The sequence below is a fragment of the Bombus bifarius genome, unplaced genomic scaffold (assembly GCF_011952205.1).
Source record: "Bombus bifarius isolate JDL3187 unplaced genomic scaffold, Bbif_JDL3187 scf7180000007990, whole genome shotgun sequence".
In the NCBI taxonomy this organism is placed as follows: Eukaryota; Metazoa; Arthropoda; class Insecta; order Hymenoptera; family Apidae; genus Bombus; species Bombus bifarius.
Genome location: NW_022884371.1, coordinates 990,682 through 1,010,020, shown reverse-complemented (window position 1 = coordinate 1,010,020; position 19,339 = coordinate 990,682). Strand labels below are relative to the sequence as shown.

The window sequence follows — 19,339 nt, the reverse complement described above, 5'->3', positions numbered from 1 at the left end:
ATATTTTTAGGCATGTTTAATAATGTTCAAATTATTGAATTAATATTTTATTTGATGTATCTTGTATAGTTTTTATTAATAGAAATTTTTAAACATCTTTTAATACTCTAGGATAATATTGTTTCTTTAATAGATCTATACTGCTGGTGTACAAAGATAAATAGATAGATATGTCAAAGTGATTTCTTAGAATATTAAATGATGTTATATTATATAATTGAATGTAAAAATAAGAAATTTAGTTGGCAAAGTTTTTAATAATATTATGTATTAGATACATACAAGATTGTCAATACTAATGTACATTAAACCAATCATGTTTCCTTTGCTATTAAATATCAATAGTTTTAATATGTCAACTTTTATATATAATAATATGGTACAAAGTATAATGACAAAAGTATCTGCATAATTATATTATATTAACATATATTATTCCACAGAGTTTAACAAAATTTGAATGTTTACCTCTAAGTTGCAATATAATAAATAATTTATAAAAATTTTTAAATATATAGAACTTTGATTATAGTATTTTACATTATAAAAACCAAAAATCTTTATAAAAATGACACAAGGATAAATGATACTACTATAATTTGTTAAGATTATTTATTTCTTAACAACATTTGCTAACACAATTAAATGTTATGTGGAACAATATTATTGATTGGCGACACAATCCATATTGTGCTTACTATATGTATTATTTGACATGTAATTCATCATTTACAAAGAGAAAATTTGTTTTTGGAAGACAAGGTTGTGTTCGTCACTCAAACATTATTGTAAAACCTTAAATATTTTAACGTTATTTGAGAAATTTTACTTTATTTTACCTTTTTATTTAATATATCATTATCACTGCATAAGAAAAGACAATATAAATTTGTTATATCTGTGATCAATATGTGTATATAATATTTTACCTATAAATGTAGCCAATATTCTCAAATTAATGACTGATGACCTGTATAATAGTGTTTTCCTATAAATATTACTGCCTAAATGTAAATTGCAAATAATAAATTATAGTAATAAAGGTAAAGATAAATCATAATAAAATAACGGGTGCACCTATATAAAATCTGTTTAGGATGCATTTATTATCTTACTTACCCTCCAAATAAATAGAGGTCCATTTATCTAATAGTATATTCTATATTTCTAGATATTTTATCTTTACTATTTTGCAAAACAGAAGTAGAATTTGAATATTTATTTTAAACCATGTGCATACTAAAAATATATAATATCTAAGCAGAGCTTTATGCAAGAGCTGTATGCAACCAAAAGAAATAACAATATTATTGATATTAACGTTTTAATATTACTGTTTACAATTTTACTATCAATTATCCTGTAGTTTATTAAACTGAATTGTACAATATGTATATATATTTCTACGTATGTTTTACAATGCTTTTATATTTAAATACCTTAAACTATTTTCATTGTTAATTATAATAATGGAAATTACTTTCAAAATAAAATGTTTTTACATAGTTTTGCTGGAATCAACAATAATATAAACAACAAAATATAAAGAATATTTTAAATAAAATATTCTTTCTTTTAATACAATTTGATGAAATGTAAATATTTTTGTAGGTATTAATTGATTGTAAGTATTACTTGATTGAGTGTCGATACACATTCTCTTGACTTCTTAAAACAAACATTTAGTATGTGCTACTGCAAGATTTCTGAAACCATTATACAATAATATGCGTAGCTATATCTGTGTGCGATAAACTACTAAAACCTGACTTATGAGTGTTTTCAACACACACAATGTAAAATATGTACAAAGATTTATGGAGCCCAACTCCTTATTTTCTTTCATTTTTCCCCCAATCAATGTATGATCATGTTGTCTGATACCATAAAGCATGTCCGCGACTGATTTTTTTATAAAAAATATATAATATATATCTATATAAAATTTCATTCTTTTTATCAGCCAACATGTCTTCGTACAAATTTAATTCCACTCAGGGGTATTTGATTTTGTTTTCTGCAACTTGTTTCTTAAGTTTAATTTTTTTTGTTTCCTTTTAATTTAGTACCTGAGGTACTTCGACGCTCAAATAGAAATATAAATGCATCTTTGACCAATTACGATATACACGACGACGAACGTCTAATACCTATCTGATGATTAAAGCACAATGGCAGCAATTTTACAAATATAATGCAAAAGGCTGTAAATTGATAAACGTTGAGCTGCATTCATGACAATTGCATAGTTGAAAATCCAATTCTATGCACTTTGTCAAGAAATTTGGTATGAAATACGAATAAACTTGAATGCTTCGTATTTTAGAATAATTATAATATGATATTCTATTTACGTAAATTATATACATAAATTAAAGTAATTCACTTTTTGGATGTTAAAAATTGTGCTATATCTCACATGCATATCAATATACAATCATCCGTTCATTTCACAAGTTGTTTACGTACAAATGAACATTGCTTTGAATATGATTAACTTCTTACTACTTTATGAACCACATTGCAACATTTCCTTTTATTTTTTAAATAAAAAATTTCGATCTCAAAGACGCTAAAATTCTATTTACGTATATACGTATATTGCGAACTACTATAACATTACTACTTCTAATATATACAAAATTTTCTATTCTAGGAAATATGTGATGGTTGTTGCACTTGACATCTTTATTTTATCGTCTTGAAAACAGCTCAACCGCCAACGGTGTTATAAGCTATACTCGAAACGAAAATGACAGACGGCTTAGACAATTATTTGTTCCCAAGATGTCTTTACAATAACACACTACCGGTAACATTTTTCTCAGCCTTTTCTTAAAAAAGAAGAATGAACGATGAAATGATCATCAAGTTCGATAATTTGTACTTTGCATCTGAGCAGGTGAAATGACAAATTGAGGATAAAAATTTTCAACTGTTACGTTATGTTCTTGACAAAACAATGTACAACACAAAGCATATATGAATATATATCTTCATTCTGGTAAGTGTTCCTCATTTATACTAAATCTTATATCTATATCTACAATTTATATTAATGGGGGAAAATTTACCTAAACGATATTAGGTAGGTAAAAATTGTCATGAAATCTGCTATAATTGCAGGATGTCCATATAGTGATACTATCCTATTATCTCCCGGTGTTGTATAAAAATCTCTTTAGCGCAGGTTAAGATAATTAGGATGTTTCAAGGCAGCTCATCACGAACAGGCCTGTTGCATTTCTGCTTTAGCTGCCTTTATAGCTAAACTCAAAATGAATACATTTTTTATATATAAAACAAATTTCATATAAAAATTTCTCTAATACTTTATTCATAAAAACATTAATTATTCATAAAATATTTACCTTCTCGTTCTCTTCTTCTTAACTTTTTTCTGCGTCTTTCAATAGCGGCAAGTTCAACTTTCACAGCATTATATGTTTTACGTAACTCAGCTAATTTTTGCTGTAGTACAGCTATCCTTTGACTGCCATCCAGTTCAGGATCTATGTTAAACACAAAAGGTTAACATTTTCTTTTTATAGGTAAGACATTAAAATTAAGAAAGAAAACTAATCCTTTACCTAATTCCACATAAAAATTATATTTCGTCGGTCGAGGTGATCTCGATGAGTAATTACTAAGATCAGGAACACTAGTGATATTCGTGTGATTTGCTGAAGTTGTATTAATTCCACATAAATTAGAACCTTCACTTGTGTCATCGCTATCGCTTCCACCACCATGTCTACCATGTCTATTACTATGTCTTCCCGCTTTTTTAGTAGTATTTTTATCACATTCTGAATGCTTCCTACTTCTCTTACGTTTTTTAGGCGATTGTGTTTCTTCAATGGATCGCTTTGCTGGTGGTTTTAATATTCTATCTGCAGAATTTCCTTCAACATTTGGTAATGTGTCATCTTCACTGAATCCTGGACCTTTCCCACCACTATCATTGTCTGCTTCAGAACTATCACGATTATGTTTCATATTATCCTCCGAAGTTGGTGATGAACCACCTGTTCTTTCTTCTCTTGGGGATCCAGAGATATTGGAAATGCTTGAATCAGGTGTAGTTGGAGGTGTATTATCCATTACAGGTGCTGCTTCATTGCTTTCTCTCCTCTGTGCAGGCATTAGTGCAGGTAAATGTTGATGATGAGACTGTTGTTGTCTCATACCCAGAGTAGAATTTTGTTGCATAGATAAAGAAACTGGGATAGGTGTTTCTACAGTTTTTGGCAATGCCATACTCAGAGTAGCAACAGTACTGCTGGTTGTACTCTGACCAGATGTAGGAGCACTTGCAAATGGCATTTCCATTAATACTATACTATTTTCTGTAGTTTCAACTTTTGGAGGTGAACAGGATGGACCAGCGTTTATTTGTTCTATATTTTCAGTAATAGGTGCTGGTGAACCTGGTATTTCTTCCTCACATAGCAAAGAATTAATTGCCTCTCCCTCTTCATCTGTTTTTATAACAGGTGTTTCTTTGATCTCGGTTTTAAATTCAGTAATACATTCTTGTGGCTGATGTTTTAATGGTTGTATAGATTTTTGTGTTTGTAATTGTGAATATCTTTCTTGTGTGTCTACCAGCCTATCTAACTCTGCTCTTAACTTAACATCAAAATTTGACGAACTTTTCACATCTTGTGATTCCTCATTATCGATTATTAACCTCTGTTCAGAATCACTACTATCTGCAGAATCTACCATATCTTGACTGATTATCTTCTTATGATTTTCCTTTTCCTTTTCTTTAAAATCGTGTTCTTTAAATTCATCTTCTGTTTTCTTAGACTTCTCATTTTCTATATGTTTCCATTCTTCTTCTTCAGTTTCATGTATCTTTTTATGTTCTGTTTTTGTTTCAACGAATTTTTTTATTTCTACTTCTTTTTTAAGTTTAAATTGTTGAAATTCTTCTTCTTTTTGTTTAATTACTACACACATTATTTCTTTACATTGGTTTTCATTATTTATTACAATCTCTTCCTCTTCTCGTTTCTTATTCTCACTTTCAGTCTTAGGCCCATGCTGATCTTCTTTACTTTTTTGTGCAACTACAATATCTAACTTCTTAGAAATTTCTTTTGAGGGTTTCCATACAATGTCTGGAATTTCATCTTCTTTTTTAACATCTTTAGTTTTATTACGAAAAGCCATTGCAGCTGAAAGTTTTTCTTCAATTGTAGATGTAGCTGGTAATCTTGCACTAATTGGTGCTGGAATTGTTACAATTGAAGATGAAACAGTCGTAATATTTAATAATTTTGGATCTAATGGTTTTAATTCTGGAGATTGACAATGTAAAGGAGATTTAATGCTTTGTTTCTGTTCAACAGCTATATCAGGTTTATTTGAAACTGTTAATGTTATATCTTCTCTTACCGATTCAATTTGTAAGCTTGTGTCTTCTTTATTGGATTCCATTGAATCATTTCCATCATTAGAAGTAAACATTTCTTGCTGATATGTAAATAAGTTTTCTTGTTCTGCTTCTGAAACTTCTGCCTCTGATATTATTAAACGATCTTCTGAGTCATCATGAGTAGCATCATCATCTCCAGGTAAATCACTAAATAAAAGATCTATACCATTATTTATCTTACCCGTTTCCTCAATAATAGGTATTGGTTTCGCTGCAGTAAATGAAGGTGATTCACAAAGCTTATCGAATGCTTCTTCACATGTTGCTAATGATGTAGATTGTAGTGATTTGTGAGAAGGTAAATTGTCTGTAATATCATCAGTCCTTTTACTGAATAATTTCTTTACTTTCTTTCGTGAATCGTTGTCGGTTTCTGATTTAGTTTCTTTTATAACTGGTGATACAACTATTTTTTGTTTCTTTTTAGGGCTTTTCGGTTCTTCTTCAAACACCCTCTTTTTCATCTTGTCTTTCTCTCCACTTGTATCTCGTTTATTTCGCACCTCAAATTCAAATGGTTCTGGTTCTTTAAATTCATATATATCTTCTGTATTATCTACTATTTTAGATTCAGGCATTGTTTCTAATTTTGATGGCTCTAATTTTTTTTCCAATTTTGGTGATACTGAAACAACATTCTCTTTTTCTTCTATTTTTATTTCATCCTCTGGATCAGGTTCAACCCTAACAAGCTCTAATTTCACTGCTTTATCAAAACCTTTTAATTCAGATCGTATTTGATTTAAGTCAAAATCTCGACCCTTCGGTTGTTCTTCATCGCTATCTGGTTCAGATTTTATACCTTGCGATTTACTAATCGTTCTTCTTAAACGCCTACCTCTACGTGGTTCTTCTAAATTATCTTTGTCTTCTTCACCTTCGCTAGTTTCATCAGGTTTTATTCTGTCTTCAACTCTGTATCTCGCTTCTCTACGTTTTCTTTCCTCTGTAATCTTAGATTTCGTTCTTGTTTGTTCAGATTCTGTAGTATCTGAATCATATGTTTCACTTTCTTCAGTTTCCGATGGAACTATATCCGCATGTCCAGAAGTTCTCCTAGTACGCCTTCGATGTTCTGTGCTAGATGTATCATTATTTCTTGTTCGTGTTTGACGATTGTTCGCTGGTGTTGCTGGACTTTTGGTTCTAGAACTAGAACTTATAACAGACAATGGAGTCGTAGATCTAGTCGGTTGAGATATTTCTTTTTCCTTATCTTCTTTCTTGATTTCTTTTGTCGCAGTAGATGAAACAACTGATGTAGTAGGTGCAACACTTTGCGCTCGACGTCGATTTTGAGATGCATTTGAATTAGTGTTAGAAACAATTTTTGATGACTTATTGATGTTATTTGATAAATTCGTACTGGGAGTTTGAGGTCGTGAACTAGCTTTAATTCGTTTTACTCTACCTTGAGCTTGTGTAAAATTCTGTGCTATCCTCGATGGTTTAATCCATTCATCATATCTCGTATTCCACCCAGTATAATGTACTAAATACATTGGTTCTGTACCATCTTTTTCCATATCAATAACTTTAGCTTCATAAGTAACTTTAGATTCATGAGTAGGTCCATAATATACTTTTAGTCTATCTCCTAATTCTACAGGTCCTTTGTAACAAGGAGCTGAATCTGTTGACTGTTCGTCTGTACGTGATTTTTCTGCTTCATACTCCTTTCGTTTTCTCCCCCGTTTCTTTAAATCTTCATCCATCAACCGTCTTTGCTTAGATAAAGTTTTTCTTTCCGATTCTCTCGATGGAGTTCGTGTTTCCCTATTTTCAGAAGACATTTTACTTTTTACATTATCATCTTTAGATTTAGATCTTGTTTTAGTAGCATCCTCTTCTTTCATTTTATCGTCTTTCTTTTCTTGTCTTTTAGGTTCAGTTTTCTTTTTTTCTATTACTTTTTTCTTTGTGTCTTCTTTATTTTTAGATTTGCCTCTGTTTGGCAAGGATAAGGATGTTGAAATTTTTTGAGATTTTTCACTGCTAGATGAAGATTCAGCTTCACCTTCAACGTTTACGTCACTGTCTTGTCCGCTACCGCTTTCTTCAAATTCATCTTTCTTCTTTATCTTCACAATTTCTTCCTCTTTTATTGGTTGTTCCTTCTTAGTTTCTTTTTTCTCTTTCTTTTCTTCTTCCATGATCTTTTTATCTTCTTCTTCTTTTTCATTTTTAATGATCGACACTTGAGGTGGTACGGGCGTATTTCTGTCTTTATCCCTAATCAGACTTCTTCCAGGACGTTGTTTACGCATAGTACCCCTTGGATGATTTACCATAGTACAACCTAACTTCCTATAAAAATCTTCAAAGGAATGTAAGAATTTCTTATAGGCCTGTTTAACCAAATTGTGCGTCGATGGTGAATTTTGCATTGTAAAGCTCAAGCGGCGTGTTATTAATTTCCACTGATTTTGATTTGTTACACGATTATAACCGCCTAACTTATAGACAGCTCGAAATAACCTGTATAGATCTATGTCCTCGGAACCTATCATTGGACAGTTGTTAATAGGTGTACCACGATCATCCATAAACTTATACAGTTGTGCCACAAAGTGATCTTTTTCTTCACGCGGTTCATCGTCAGAACTCTGGAAAATAAATTATGTTTACAACAAATTAAATTTATTTATTGAAATTAGTAAAAGAGATCTTACATCAGAATCAAGTTCCCCATCTGAGTCACTGTTTCCACTTGATACAGAATGTCCAAAAAGAGAATCTCTATCCCAATGGGGAGGTAACTCATTCTTTTCTAAAAATAGCAATGCCTTCTCTACTGCAACCTTCAATGTACTATTCTCAACTTTGTTGACAAGTTCTTTTGTGAATTCAGTGGCCTCTTTCTTTGGAACTGTATAACTAAATATGCAAAGAGTAACAGTAATACAATAGAAAATAATGAAATAAGTATCAATGTACAGTTGATTTTTAATAGACACATTTAAATAGATTTTATAGAGTTTTAGAATAAGCTTTAATGGGGAAAAAATATTTTGTTACCATTTCAACCATTTTGCTTTCTTTTCATATTTTCCATAAAATCTGTTTATATGTCGGAGATGAAAGGACACCGGAGCCTTCCCTCTGGAACTTCAGGAAAATCCGTAAAATTGTAATTAAAGCTTACAGTTGTAATTAAACAATTTGCCGTCATTCTGTCCAATGGTACTTGTTTGCGATTTGTGATAATAAACTTGGGCTCAAGGCGACCATCTGCCGCCGAACGTAGCCGCGGTCAACGGGACGGGCGCTTCATCCAACAAAGGTATGGAGCGATAGTATGACCCTCATTAAAAGAATACCCATAGAGGTACCTGACAGTAAAACATGCCAACGGTTCCTTCGGACAATGAATACCAGATGTTGAGGCACTTACACAGCACAAGTCCAGTTAGCCTGAGGACCCGCTATAAAACCTGGGTTTTTTTGGTAATTAAGATTTTCAAACGGACAGGCAGTCTTTGTCCCAAATTGACCAATTGACAGCGACGTCAATTTCCCTTACTTTCGGAACGAGGGCTATACTCGACGAATCCGATGATCTCGTGTTCTTAGACACACCCCATCATAGTTTTCCTCTGTGGCATCATTGGGACGAAAAGTCATTCTTTCTTGAGATCTCATGGACGAAGGGAGTAGTGCCTTACGATCAGTGAGTAGTAAAAGTTTGAGTTAGAGCAAGTATACCTATCATCCCGTTGACCGTGGATTTGTTATCGAACCTAAGACCAACGTCATTAGCATCGCAAGTGCCCAACCACTGATTGTCCACCATTGATTGTCGAATCAGTAGTGCTCATACTCGTAGTATCAGGCCGTATCTTCGTTATAACACAACGATGGCCAACTCCAAGGGAGGTCTATCAAACGCCCACAACCCTAGTCCTGACTCTTCTCCGACATATATATGAACACAAATCATACTTACTATCGTGCATCCTTAAATGATCGCACAAGGTAGTCGTCTCTCACTCGAATTCTCACTGTATCTTGAGCAGTTGGAGCAACCACTAATCCAGGGAACCAATTATCTTTCTTCTTTTTATCTCCAAGTTCCACACATACAACTCGTCCAATTTCAGGTTCTGTCTCCATTCCTTCTTTGCCTGTTCCACTAGAACCTGAATCACGAGTCCCTCGTGGAGGACTATCTTCATCATCACTACTTTCATCTCTATAACAATTATTTTTACAAGTAATAACACAAATTACTTCATAAAATTATATTGCTGACATTATTTCACAACACTCACTGTGCTTGTCTAGACCGCCGTCCCCTTCTTCCTCCAATTACTGGATTTCCAAAATGTTCTGGATGTGTCAAAGGAAGTTGGTCCAAAGTTTCACTCTCTGCAAAATGTCTTCCACTTTTCAAACAAAGTGCAGTTCTTCTTAATGTAGTAATATCTCCATCATCAAAAACTACAGTATATTGACTACAATCTTGAATTTTAGTGATAGTAGCTTCCACAAATTCTTTTCTATCTCCATGTTTAGCTTCAACAGATGCACCTACTCTTAAAGTCCCTTTTATCTGATCATCAGCTACTGTTGCTGTACCCAAGCCTTGTTTATAGGTCACCCTGCATTTCACTGATCTTACTACTTTCCGAATTTTTGCTTCACAAAAGGCACCCTTGTATTTAGCACTAACCTCCGTACCCACTGATAGGTACGGTGGATCGTCTCCCTGTAACAGAAAATACATGTATATTTAATATTTGTACTTTTTAAATCTAACTTTTGCTCATGACATACTTCCATAGTCATCATACATTCACTCTCTGTCTAAACTAAAGAGATACATATAAAGACAAAATTTTAGTATCTTGTATTATATATACATGAATATGTATATACATATATATTGTCTTAAGAAAAAATCATAACAATGACAACATGATATTAACGAAATTTGAAATAATTTTTTTTATTACTTATTATTTATTAGGTCTTGAAGGTTTATCAAGAACTATGATCTAATCTCGTACAAAACATTATTTCGGCTGTTATTAACGACAGAACTTAAATAATAAAAGCATGAAAATTGATATAAAAAGCCAGCTGCCTCGTATGATGAGCTATTGTTTATGTAGGCGGTCATGCCTCGCAGGTACCGAAGATTATTTTTATATCGAGATTGCCTTACGATAAACAAGAACTTTCGCACGAAGATACGTTTTCGTTGAAATAAAACTCATACTTTGATATCTTAACCACGTTTTCAAAACGAAGTCCACTACGTTCGTGACAGCCTGTCGATTTCTCAGACATCAGGTAATAGTTGTAACCTCGAAGGTACTTTAGGCGAGACATTCGTCCGAAGTAAATGACCTGCGAAAGCGTTGTAACTACATAACAAAAGCACGGATTTTAACTTTCTCTGTGCACGCGGCAGAAAAAAAAAAGAAAGGAACTCAACTATACAATCTTTGCGCACTTGTTTCTACGTCAACTTTGCTCCCGCCTGTTTTTCCTTACCAGCATCTTCTAGCGCTCCACGATCTCCATATAAATAATCTTAAGACACTGGCACGTGAGTGACATTAAAATCGAACAGTTTTACATTATATCGTTGAAAGTAACAACACAGGAAAAATTCCAGTTGACTGTGAGAATCTGACCCCCTTCGCGGAACCAACACTTCACGGCCCGAATGCGTACAAGCTCCTGTTCCCTGCCCATTTCCACCCCGACGCAACTTGTCAGCTAGCCACTCGACTCCTATTGGATGATGTCTTTGCACTTTCTGAAAACAACTGAGTAAAGATACAAAATTAAAGTTACGCTCCTGCAGTGAAATTATTCGTGATCTCCATAAATATAGGATTACCTAAATAAGTTACAATTTTTCAATAACGTTTCGAAATAAATGAATATCTATTTCCAAGAAAAATTGAAATAGTAGAAAGTCCGCACTGCGCATACGACAGGGATGTATCAATGTTGTCCACAGCATCACAATTTTGGATGGTCGTTTCTGTTGGAACATTTCAGCGAGAAGTGATCTCAATACGTTTCGTACAAACGACAAACATTTGGTGTAGTTTTCTCAATAAATTTCATGTGTGCGTATCCTGTGGATTGTAAAAAATACAGATATATTTGTTTATAGAAGAAAACATTGCATTAAGATCTATATTTTTTGTAAAATAATCGTATGATGCATTGTGCGAAGGATTATATAATTTCTGCGTTCTAAAAAGATTGGAACGATTCTAGTACATGAGAAACATATAAGAAACGATAGTTTAAATAGTTTCTATGATCTTGCACGAAGAATATTACAACTCCAGATTTGTAACCAAATCTTGTTATAACGCACATCTTTCAGATGTTTAAATTATTTTTAAATTAGAATATAATATAATATATTGCTCGTATTAATAAAAAGTATTAATTTTAATCTTTAACAATACTATGTATAACCATATTAAATATAAAATTGATTACTGTTATATTTGTTATTGTCATTTAAAAAATTCTGTAATATCATTAATAGTAGTATTAATTATAATAGCAGGCAAAAATTTCTAAGAAAACTTGTATGTAAATAAGATAAATTTAATACCGTATATAATAATATTAATATTGTTATAGCCATACTTTCAATTATATTTGTAAGTAATGACAACCAAATCTAACTAGAATATTAATTAAACTGATACGTAAGTTTTAATTAAACGTAATTGTAAATTATAAAAAACGAATTGAACGAGGAAATTGGTAATTATATTTACTAATCATTATATGAATATTTGTTGACAGAACCATATTTAGAATTTGCCATGTGCCTTCGTACTACGTCCCTGCCTGTAGTCGTCTGCTGTGACGCGGAACAAAATGGCGTCGAGTAATGAAGTGCCGGTAGAAATCAACCAGAGTGGCATGTGCACAGCAGAGAATTCAGTAAGTTTTAAGCTAAATATTTACATAAAATTGGAGACAAAAACACCATAATTATTTTATTAATATATTAACATTCATATGAACAACATACGATATTTAATACATTTTTAAAAGAAGAATATGTTTGAATGTCGTTTGTCATAATAGTTTTTCACTACTGCTAAGTACTTAAAGACAAATTGACTAGTCCAATCTTCATTTCTTACTTCCTCTAAACATATCTTTAAAAATAATTTTTGATCATTTCGAGGTTATTTATGAATATTATTCGAAGGAAATTTGACTATATTCAATTGCGTATGATATATATGTACTAATCACACGATGGTATAGAAATATGTGTGCGTGTAAAGAATCTCGTCTGATCATTCGATCTTAAACAGACGCCATTCATTTTGGCGGGCACGTGTGTACGTTTTCTCGGTGTCGGCCGAAACAAGAATATTCGACGATTTCATCGTTTCGAAATTTTGCGTTCCCTGTTACTGATGAACGATATTGTAATTAATGTTTAATTATAATTTTTTTTACTATATTTAAGTGAAAAAGAAATTTATATATATTAATTTGAGATATTGAGTTCATATCACGTGTTAGTAGATAATTGCAGGTTCTTTTCTTATATATATAAATCAATTAATTTTAATATTTTTTATCAAAAGCCATACTTTAACAAAAAATAATATTTTTTTATTTCTAAATAACGATTGAATATTATAAAAGTAAATTGTTCTAATAATAATGCATTTTCATCTAATTTTGGTAATATTAATGTATTAATCTCAATTATGAGATATTTTATATTAATACATATATGCATCATTTTTTATTATTATTAATTTTGGCTTTTTGTATTATTACAGGTATCAAAAATGGAATCTATGGAAGTTACAGAAAATAGCACTGCATCAAACAAAGATGCTACACCATCATCTTGTAGGGAATCTATTTCTGTGGATGATATGACATCTCGAGATTATTATTTCGACTCATATGCACATTATGGAATTCATGAAGAAATGTTAAAGGATGAAGTGCGTACAGTGACTTACCGTAATTCTATGTATCATAATAAACACCTTTTCAAAGGAAAAACCGTTCTTGATATTGGTTGTGGAACTGGTATACTTTCAATGTTTGCTGCTAAAGCTGGAGCAGCCAGAGTTATTGGTATTGAGTGTTCTAATATTGTTGAATATGCAGAAAAGATTGTAGAGGCAAATCAGCTGTCAAATGTCATAACAATACTTAAAGGAAAAGTTGAAGAAGTTTCACTACCTGATGGCATTGAAAAAGTTGACATAATTATTTCTGAATGGATGGGTTATTGTTTATTTTATGAATCAATGTTAGACACAGTGCTTTTTGCTAGAGATAAATGGCTTTGTGAAGATGGAATGTTATTTCCTGACAAAGCAACTCTATTTATTTGTGGCATTGAAGATAGACAATACAAAGATGAAAAAATAAACTGGTGGGATGATGTATATGGATTTGACATGAGTAGTATAAGAAAAGTAGCAATTAGTGAACCTCTAGTGGATGTTGTGGACCCAAAACAAGTTGTTACAAATGCATGCCTCATTAAAGAAGTTGATTTATACACAGTAACTAAGGCTGATCTGGAATTTTCATCGCCATTTACTTTACAAGTTCGCAGAAACGACTATGTTCAAGCATTAGTTACATTCTTTAACATCGAATTCACCAAGTGCCACAAACGTATTGGCTTTAGTACAGCACCGGAAGTACAGTATACTCATTGGAAACAAACTGTATTCTACTTTGATGAATATATGACAGTTAAAAAAGGAGAAGAAATATATGGTGTATTTTCAATGAAGCCCAATGCAAGGAACTACAGAGATTTGGATTTCAGCATTGAATTGGACTTCAAAGGAGAATTGTGCCAAGTACATGAAACTAATACTTATCGTATGCGCTGATACCTATCAGATTATTCATCTTCTTCTTTTTATTTTCATGGTTCATAACACTATAATCAAATAGACACCAAGACTTTAGTTATCATTGAATTATATTAGACGATTTAATGAAATTTAATAGTACGGTACAATGAATGGTGTGAATTATTTAAATGTTTTTAATTTTTAATTGTAAGAAAGTTAGAGGCTTCCTGCTTAAGATTTAACAAAATGTCTAGATTCTTTGTTAATCTAGTAAGAGTTTGCAATATGATGACTTACAACTAAGAACATAAGGTTGATATATTACTTAATCACAAATAGTGTACATTTACAAGACATTACTTCATGTAAGTGTGTATTAGAAATATGAATACTATAATTCATAATTTAATTTTTCTCTGTGACCATTTTATATTCCATATTGTAAATTTTCTGTCTGTTTTATGTATAACTCAATTTTGGCTATTAAATCATTATTGATTTAATATTGTATAAGTTAATGAATTTGTTTAAAACAACATACATTTTATTTACCACATATTTGTACCGTATTCTTAAAACATAACTTCTTTCCAAATTCATGACCTGTAGAATATACGTGTAACTATATTCCAAATAATAAAATAATTTGGAAATGCTCGCTTATATTATGTATGACAAGTGGAAGATTTACAATATTATATTTTGTTAATTTGATAGTAAATGGAAGCTTATTGTTAGTACTATTCATTTTATCAACACCTATCTACAATTATGCTTAATATTAGTAATATCCATGTTGCATTCATTTAAAAAAACACTAATATTGTTTTAATTTTTATATATAACATTTGTGTTACTAATATTGTTAGTATAACAATTTATTTAACATTTAAGATTTTCGTGATGTTTTGATGGAACATTACAAATCTCTAATGATGGTTCAGTTTAATATCCAGTTAAATTAATTACGCATGAAAATTTTATAATTATACATTACTTCATATTATATGACTAATCCTATCTATAATATATGGAAATTTTATATTTTGTATGTACTTCCAACATTTTTCTAAATTACCAATTACCATAATGTTGATCATTAGTAAATGGACTAAATATTTAATAAATTTGGAAATAAACATGTATTCTACATTTGCAAAATTAACAATCCATTTTATGAAGATAAGATCTTAATTCATGACACAACCTCAAAAACAATGCAATATATTTAAAATACGCATGTAAATAAACAAGACAAAAATTTTTTTTATCTGCTTCAATGTATGGTTTCAATACTATAAGTTCTACTTTCTAAATTCTCTTTACAGAAATTAGGTCATTAAAATGTTATATTTTGGTAGTTCTTTTTCCCCAAATCTTAATATTTATTAATTATAAAATATTTACTTTAATAAAAATATTCATTAAAATTGAAAACTAAAACAAAATTATGTACACATAAATACATTTAAAAATGGTATTCTCCTATAACATTATAGAGATCAACTACGAAATTTAGTACAATATATGAAAATGTGCTTTAATTAAAGTGGTATGTAATACGTCGAAAAATATATCACAAAATTTTGAACAAATAATTGTCTGACATCAATTTGTATTAAAAACAACCAAATGAAAATAATATATAAATAGAAAAGTTTGACAAAGTTTGTCTATACATACCATTTTCCTCTAAAATAAGAAAAATTCTCATAACAGAAACTGCAATTGTTTATGACAATCTTACAAACTAATAAAATAAATATTTGCTACAAATATATACATACTGAGCATTTATTATAAAACTAGGAAAGGAAAGAAATTATTTATTTTCTAATATATAATCAAAGCTTAAATTTGAGGAAGTCATTGCTTTTATATAGTTTAACTATATAATGACAAAATTTTGTACAACTGGGCAGATAGTATAGCATTATTATTACAATGAAAGCAATATCTTCACTTATTAAAATTTAGTTTATACAATAATATTATTTTGGTTGTATTCATCCTAAATACTGTATATAACGAACTTCAAAAATGTTGACTATTTACAGATGATATGAATTTATTATGTGGCTAAACCCTTTAAATAATTTGCTAATTTCTGTGTTTTATAATCAGTTCTTAATTGTATAAAATTCACTAGAACATTACGGTCTAATGTTGCCTGTAATAATAAAAGAAATAACTGTTTTAATTTTCCAATTAATCTGGAAAAATTTATAATTAAAAGTACCATACATACCAATTGATCTCCTGTACAAACTTGTTTCAAATTTTCCGGTTTAACTAATAATAAATTGCATAAAGCATGTAGGGTATCAAATAAATTAGTAACAAGATCAATTTCAAGTTCCTTGACACACTTACGATATTCGTTCATATCGCATATTGCACACATAGCACCAGCAGAATTAAATTGAAATTGTTGTAAATGATCGTAAATAACTTTATGAAATCGTACTCCAAGTTCAGTTAGAACAGTATTTAAATTTTTCCCATCTAAAGTACTTCGAATATGTCGAATCATTCCAGTAACATATTGTACAACTGTTAAACAAGCTGGAGTGCTTAAGGTATCCACATCAGTTTCAAGTTTAAAATCAGTCTTTCGTTGTTCGCTTTGTAGGTACACTTTTACCCAACCAATAATAGCATTTATACTTCTATCTAATCCTGTCTCTAGTTTCATATCTATTTGATCTAACACAGCTTTTTTCTTTAACATGCAATCTCCGTGCTTAGATGTAGACCTAAAAAGATTATATTTTATATATATTTCCAAAATAAAATTATATGTAAAATAAATGAATTAAATCTTACACTACAAGAGGTATCACACTATCATTAAATTGTTCCTCTAATAAGCGTACAATTGCGTTACATTGACGCACAACATTGAAAAAATGAATCTCAGGTTGAGTTCTACTTTCAGGAATTGGTACACTTTGTAAACCCAATTCCAATGCATAATCAACATGTTCACTTATTAAATACTGTAATAGTATCTCCAAAATCTGAAGTGTATTTATTGGTATATCGTCAGGTTTTGATAATAACTGACATCTTTGGAATGCCAATTTACTTCTTTGTAACAAAGCAATTGCAAGTTCCTCTGATAAAAAGGTCTCTCCCCCATAATTTTCTATTTGTGCTATATTTATATTAGTCCTTGCACCTAAAACTGCTTGTAAGTCTCTTCTTAACTCTTGAAATCCACCACTTTGTAATTGTTTCTTTTGATGATTTTTAGATTCATAATATTCAATAAGAAGTGCTGCTGATTTTTCCCTCAATACTTTTGTTTCCATGCTAAAAATATTGCGCTGATTAACATTTGACTATTACAGATGTGAACTTACTTAGATGTTAACTACACTTTATGTGAACTTACATAATATAAGCATCCAGATATTTTTGAAATATATTTCTAGTGAGCTTGGCAAGATATGTATCATCAGTACCCATATTAAACATTTTCAATTCTGTAGACAATTTCACAGTTCTTGTATATAAATCATATAAATTTCTAAGGTACTTATCAGGGTCAGTTTTATCTGCTAATTTAGCAACTGCATATTTCTGAAGTCTTAAATGATAAATATTTAATACAAATTTAGCCATCACCTGTTCAGGATTTGTAAATACTTGTTGCATTAATTTATGATATTTTGTACACATAGGTATTACATCTTGAAAAACATCCTTTCCACCAAATGAGCCCATTTGGCTTTGCTCTATAAATGCATCAATACATTGAGAATATCCTTTAAAATGAGCTAGAACTGATGCTAGTTCTCTCATACGAATGGCATCTTCTCTATTATGTGCTCTAACAAATTCTTCTATAAGATTTCTTTCAATCTCATCATACTTAACTGCAATTTTTTTCTTGGCATGTTCAAATTTTTCTGATGGTAATTCTTGTGATATAAGATGGAGTTTTTGTATTACATCTGCTGCTTCATCTAGCTATTACAGAATAAAGAGTTTTAATTCTTATTCCATGTACAATACAATCACACATTAGATAGATAAAACAGGTGCACATATACCGAAGACTTATCTGTAAAAATTGGATCTGTCAAAGGTCCAGGGCTTAAAAAATCTGAAAAATGCCTCATTAATTTTTGAGCTTCAACAGCCCTAGCTCTTGGAGTATTAACACTTTCCAATTGATCTCCTAAATGTAAAACCTTAGTAGCTACAAGATTTATTCTTTCATCTAATTGATGAAACAGATCAATAGAATGTTTATTTCTTTCTTGTAACTCAAGTATTTCTAGTATATGCCTTGCTTCTTCATCTTTCAATGCTGTTTCAAGTTTGTCACATTTTTTTTGTTGACGTTCCTGTAAAATTTGTAAATCTTTAATTGCTTGCAAGAAAGTTTCATGTACTATTGTAGGATCAAAAAATGTTTTCCCATCATCTTTTGTGGTATCATTAACTGTTCTCCAAGCAAGTCTTTCAACGAACTCTTCAGGATCAAATGGATCCTGAAAAAATTTTATTAAAAGGATATTATTATTATTAATGTTTTATAAAACAAGGACAATTCAAATTTATTATTTTAATATATAATTTACCTGTTCTAACTCTTTCATATATTGTTGCATCATTTTGACGAAGTTTAGATGACACTTATATGAAAGTAAGGTTATAATTTTATTATTAAATACAAATATTGATTTTGCTGATAAAAAATAATATAAAATATATCAATTTTAATAGAAGATTGTTGTTAATCATTTATTAAAATCTATAAGTACTACAAAAAACATTTCATTCTGCAATCGTTGAATAGCCTGAATATGTATCGTCCTTGTCTAACTCTATCTTACATTAACTATACTAAAGAACGTACCCGTATGTACCAAATTAAACATCTTTAAATACATCGAATACTATTTCATATCATATACATAGTCCACACAATATTACAAATTAATACAATAAAAAAATTACAAAGTATATGGGTATAAATATATATGGTATTACATATATATATAAATATATATATATTGGGAAATAAGAAATAATTAGTTCTCAA

General features: G+C 30.4%; 3 protein-coding genes across 5 annotated transcripts; 1 reads left to right on the top strand and 2 right to left on the bottom strand.

Moving 5' to 3' along the window:
* Positions 1–1,860: 1,860 nt before the first annotated feature.
* Positions 1,861–11,186, bottom strand: LOC117205349 (AT-rich interactive domain-containing protein 4B). Of its 2 annotated transcripts, XM_033443660.1 has the most exons (8): positions 10,887–10,905; positions 10,668–10,798; positions 9,718–10,154; positions 9,393–9,638; positions 8,119–8,323; positions 3,591–8,052; positions 3,372–3,512; positions 1,861–3,267 (listed from the first exon to the last, which is right to left on the bottom strand). In XM_033443660.1, the coding sequence occupies exons 4-8, from the start codon at positions 9,557–9,559 to the stop codon at positions 3,224–3,226; spliced, it is 5,019 nt and encodes a 1,672-aa protein (XP_033299551.1). In that variant the 5' UTR covers positions 9,560–9,638; positions 9,718–10,154; positions 10,668–10,798; positions 10,887–10,905; the 3' UTR covers positions 1,861–3,223. The 2 variants fall into 2 exon arrangements, with proteins under 2 accessions (XP_033299551.1, XP_033299550.1); XM_033443659.1 differs by lacking the exons at positions 10,668–10,798; positions 10,887–10,905 and adding an exon at positions 10,946–11,186.
* Positions 11,187–11,386: 200 nt separating this feature from the next.
* Positions 11,387–15,024, top strand: LOC117205351 (protein arginine N-methyltransferase 1). Of its 2 annotated transcripts, XM_033443663.1 has the most exons (3): positions 11,387–11,532; positions 12,233–12,373; positions 13,237–15,024. In XM_033443663.1, exons 2-3 carry the CDS (start codon positions 12,308–12,310, stop codon positions 14,317–14,319), a joined length of 1,149 nt encoding a protein of 382 aa, XP_033299554.1. In that variant the 5' UTR covers positions 11,387–11,532; positions 12,233–12,307; the 3' UTR covers positions 14,320–15,024. The 2 variants fall into 2 exon arrangements, with proteins under 2 accessions (XP_033299554.1, XP_033299555.1); XM_033443664.1 differs by lacking the exons at positions 11,387–11,532; positions 12,233–12,373 and adding an exon at positions 12,739–12,873.
* Positions 15,025–16,063: 1,039 nt separating this feature from the next.
* LOC117205350 (exocyst complex component 5) lies at positions 16,064–19,160 on the bottom strand. Its single transcript, XM_033443662.1, has 6 exons — positions 18,876–19,160; positions 18,342–18,785; positions 17,681–18,258; positions 17,110–17,598; positions 16,532–17,039; positions 16,064–16,453 (listed from the first exon to the last, which is right to left on the bottom strand). Exons 1-6 carry the CDS (start codon positions 18,906–18,908, stop codon positions 16,355–16,357), a joined length of 2,151 nt encoding a protein of 716 aa, XP_033299553.1. The 5' UTR covers positions 18,909–19,160; the 3' UTR covers positions 16,064–16,354.
* Between the last annotated feature and the right edge of the window lie 179 nt (positions 19,161–19,339).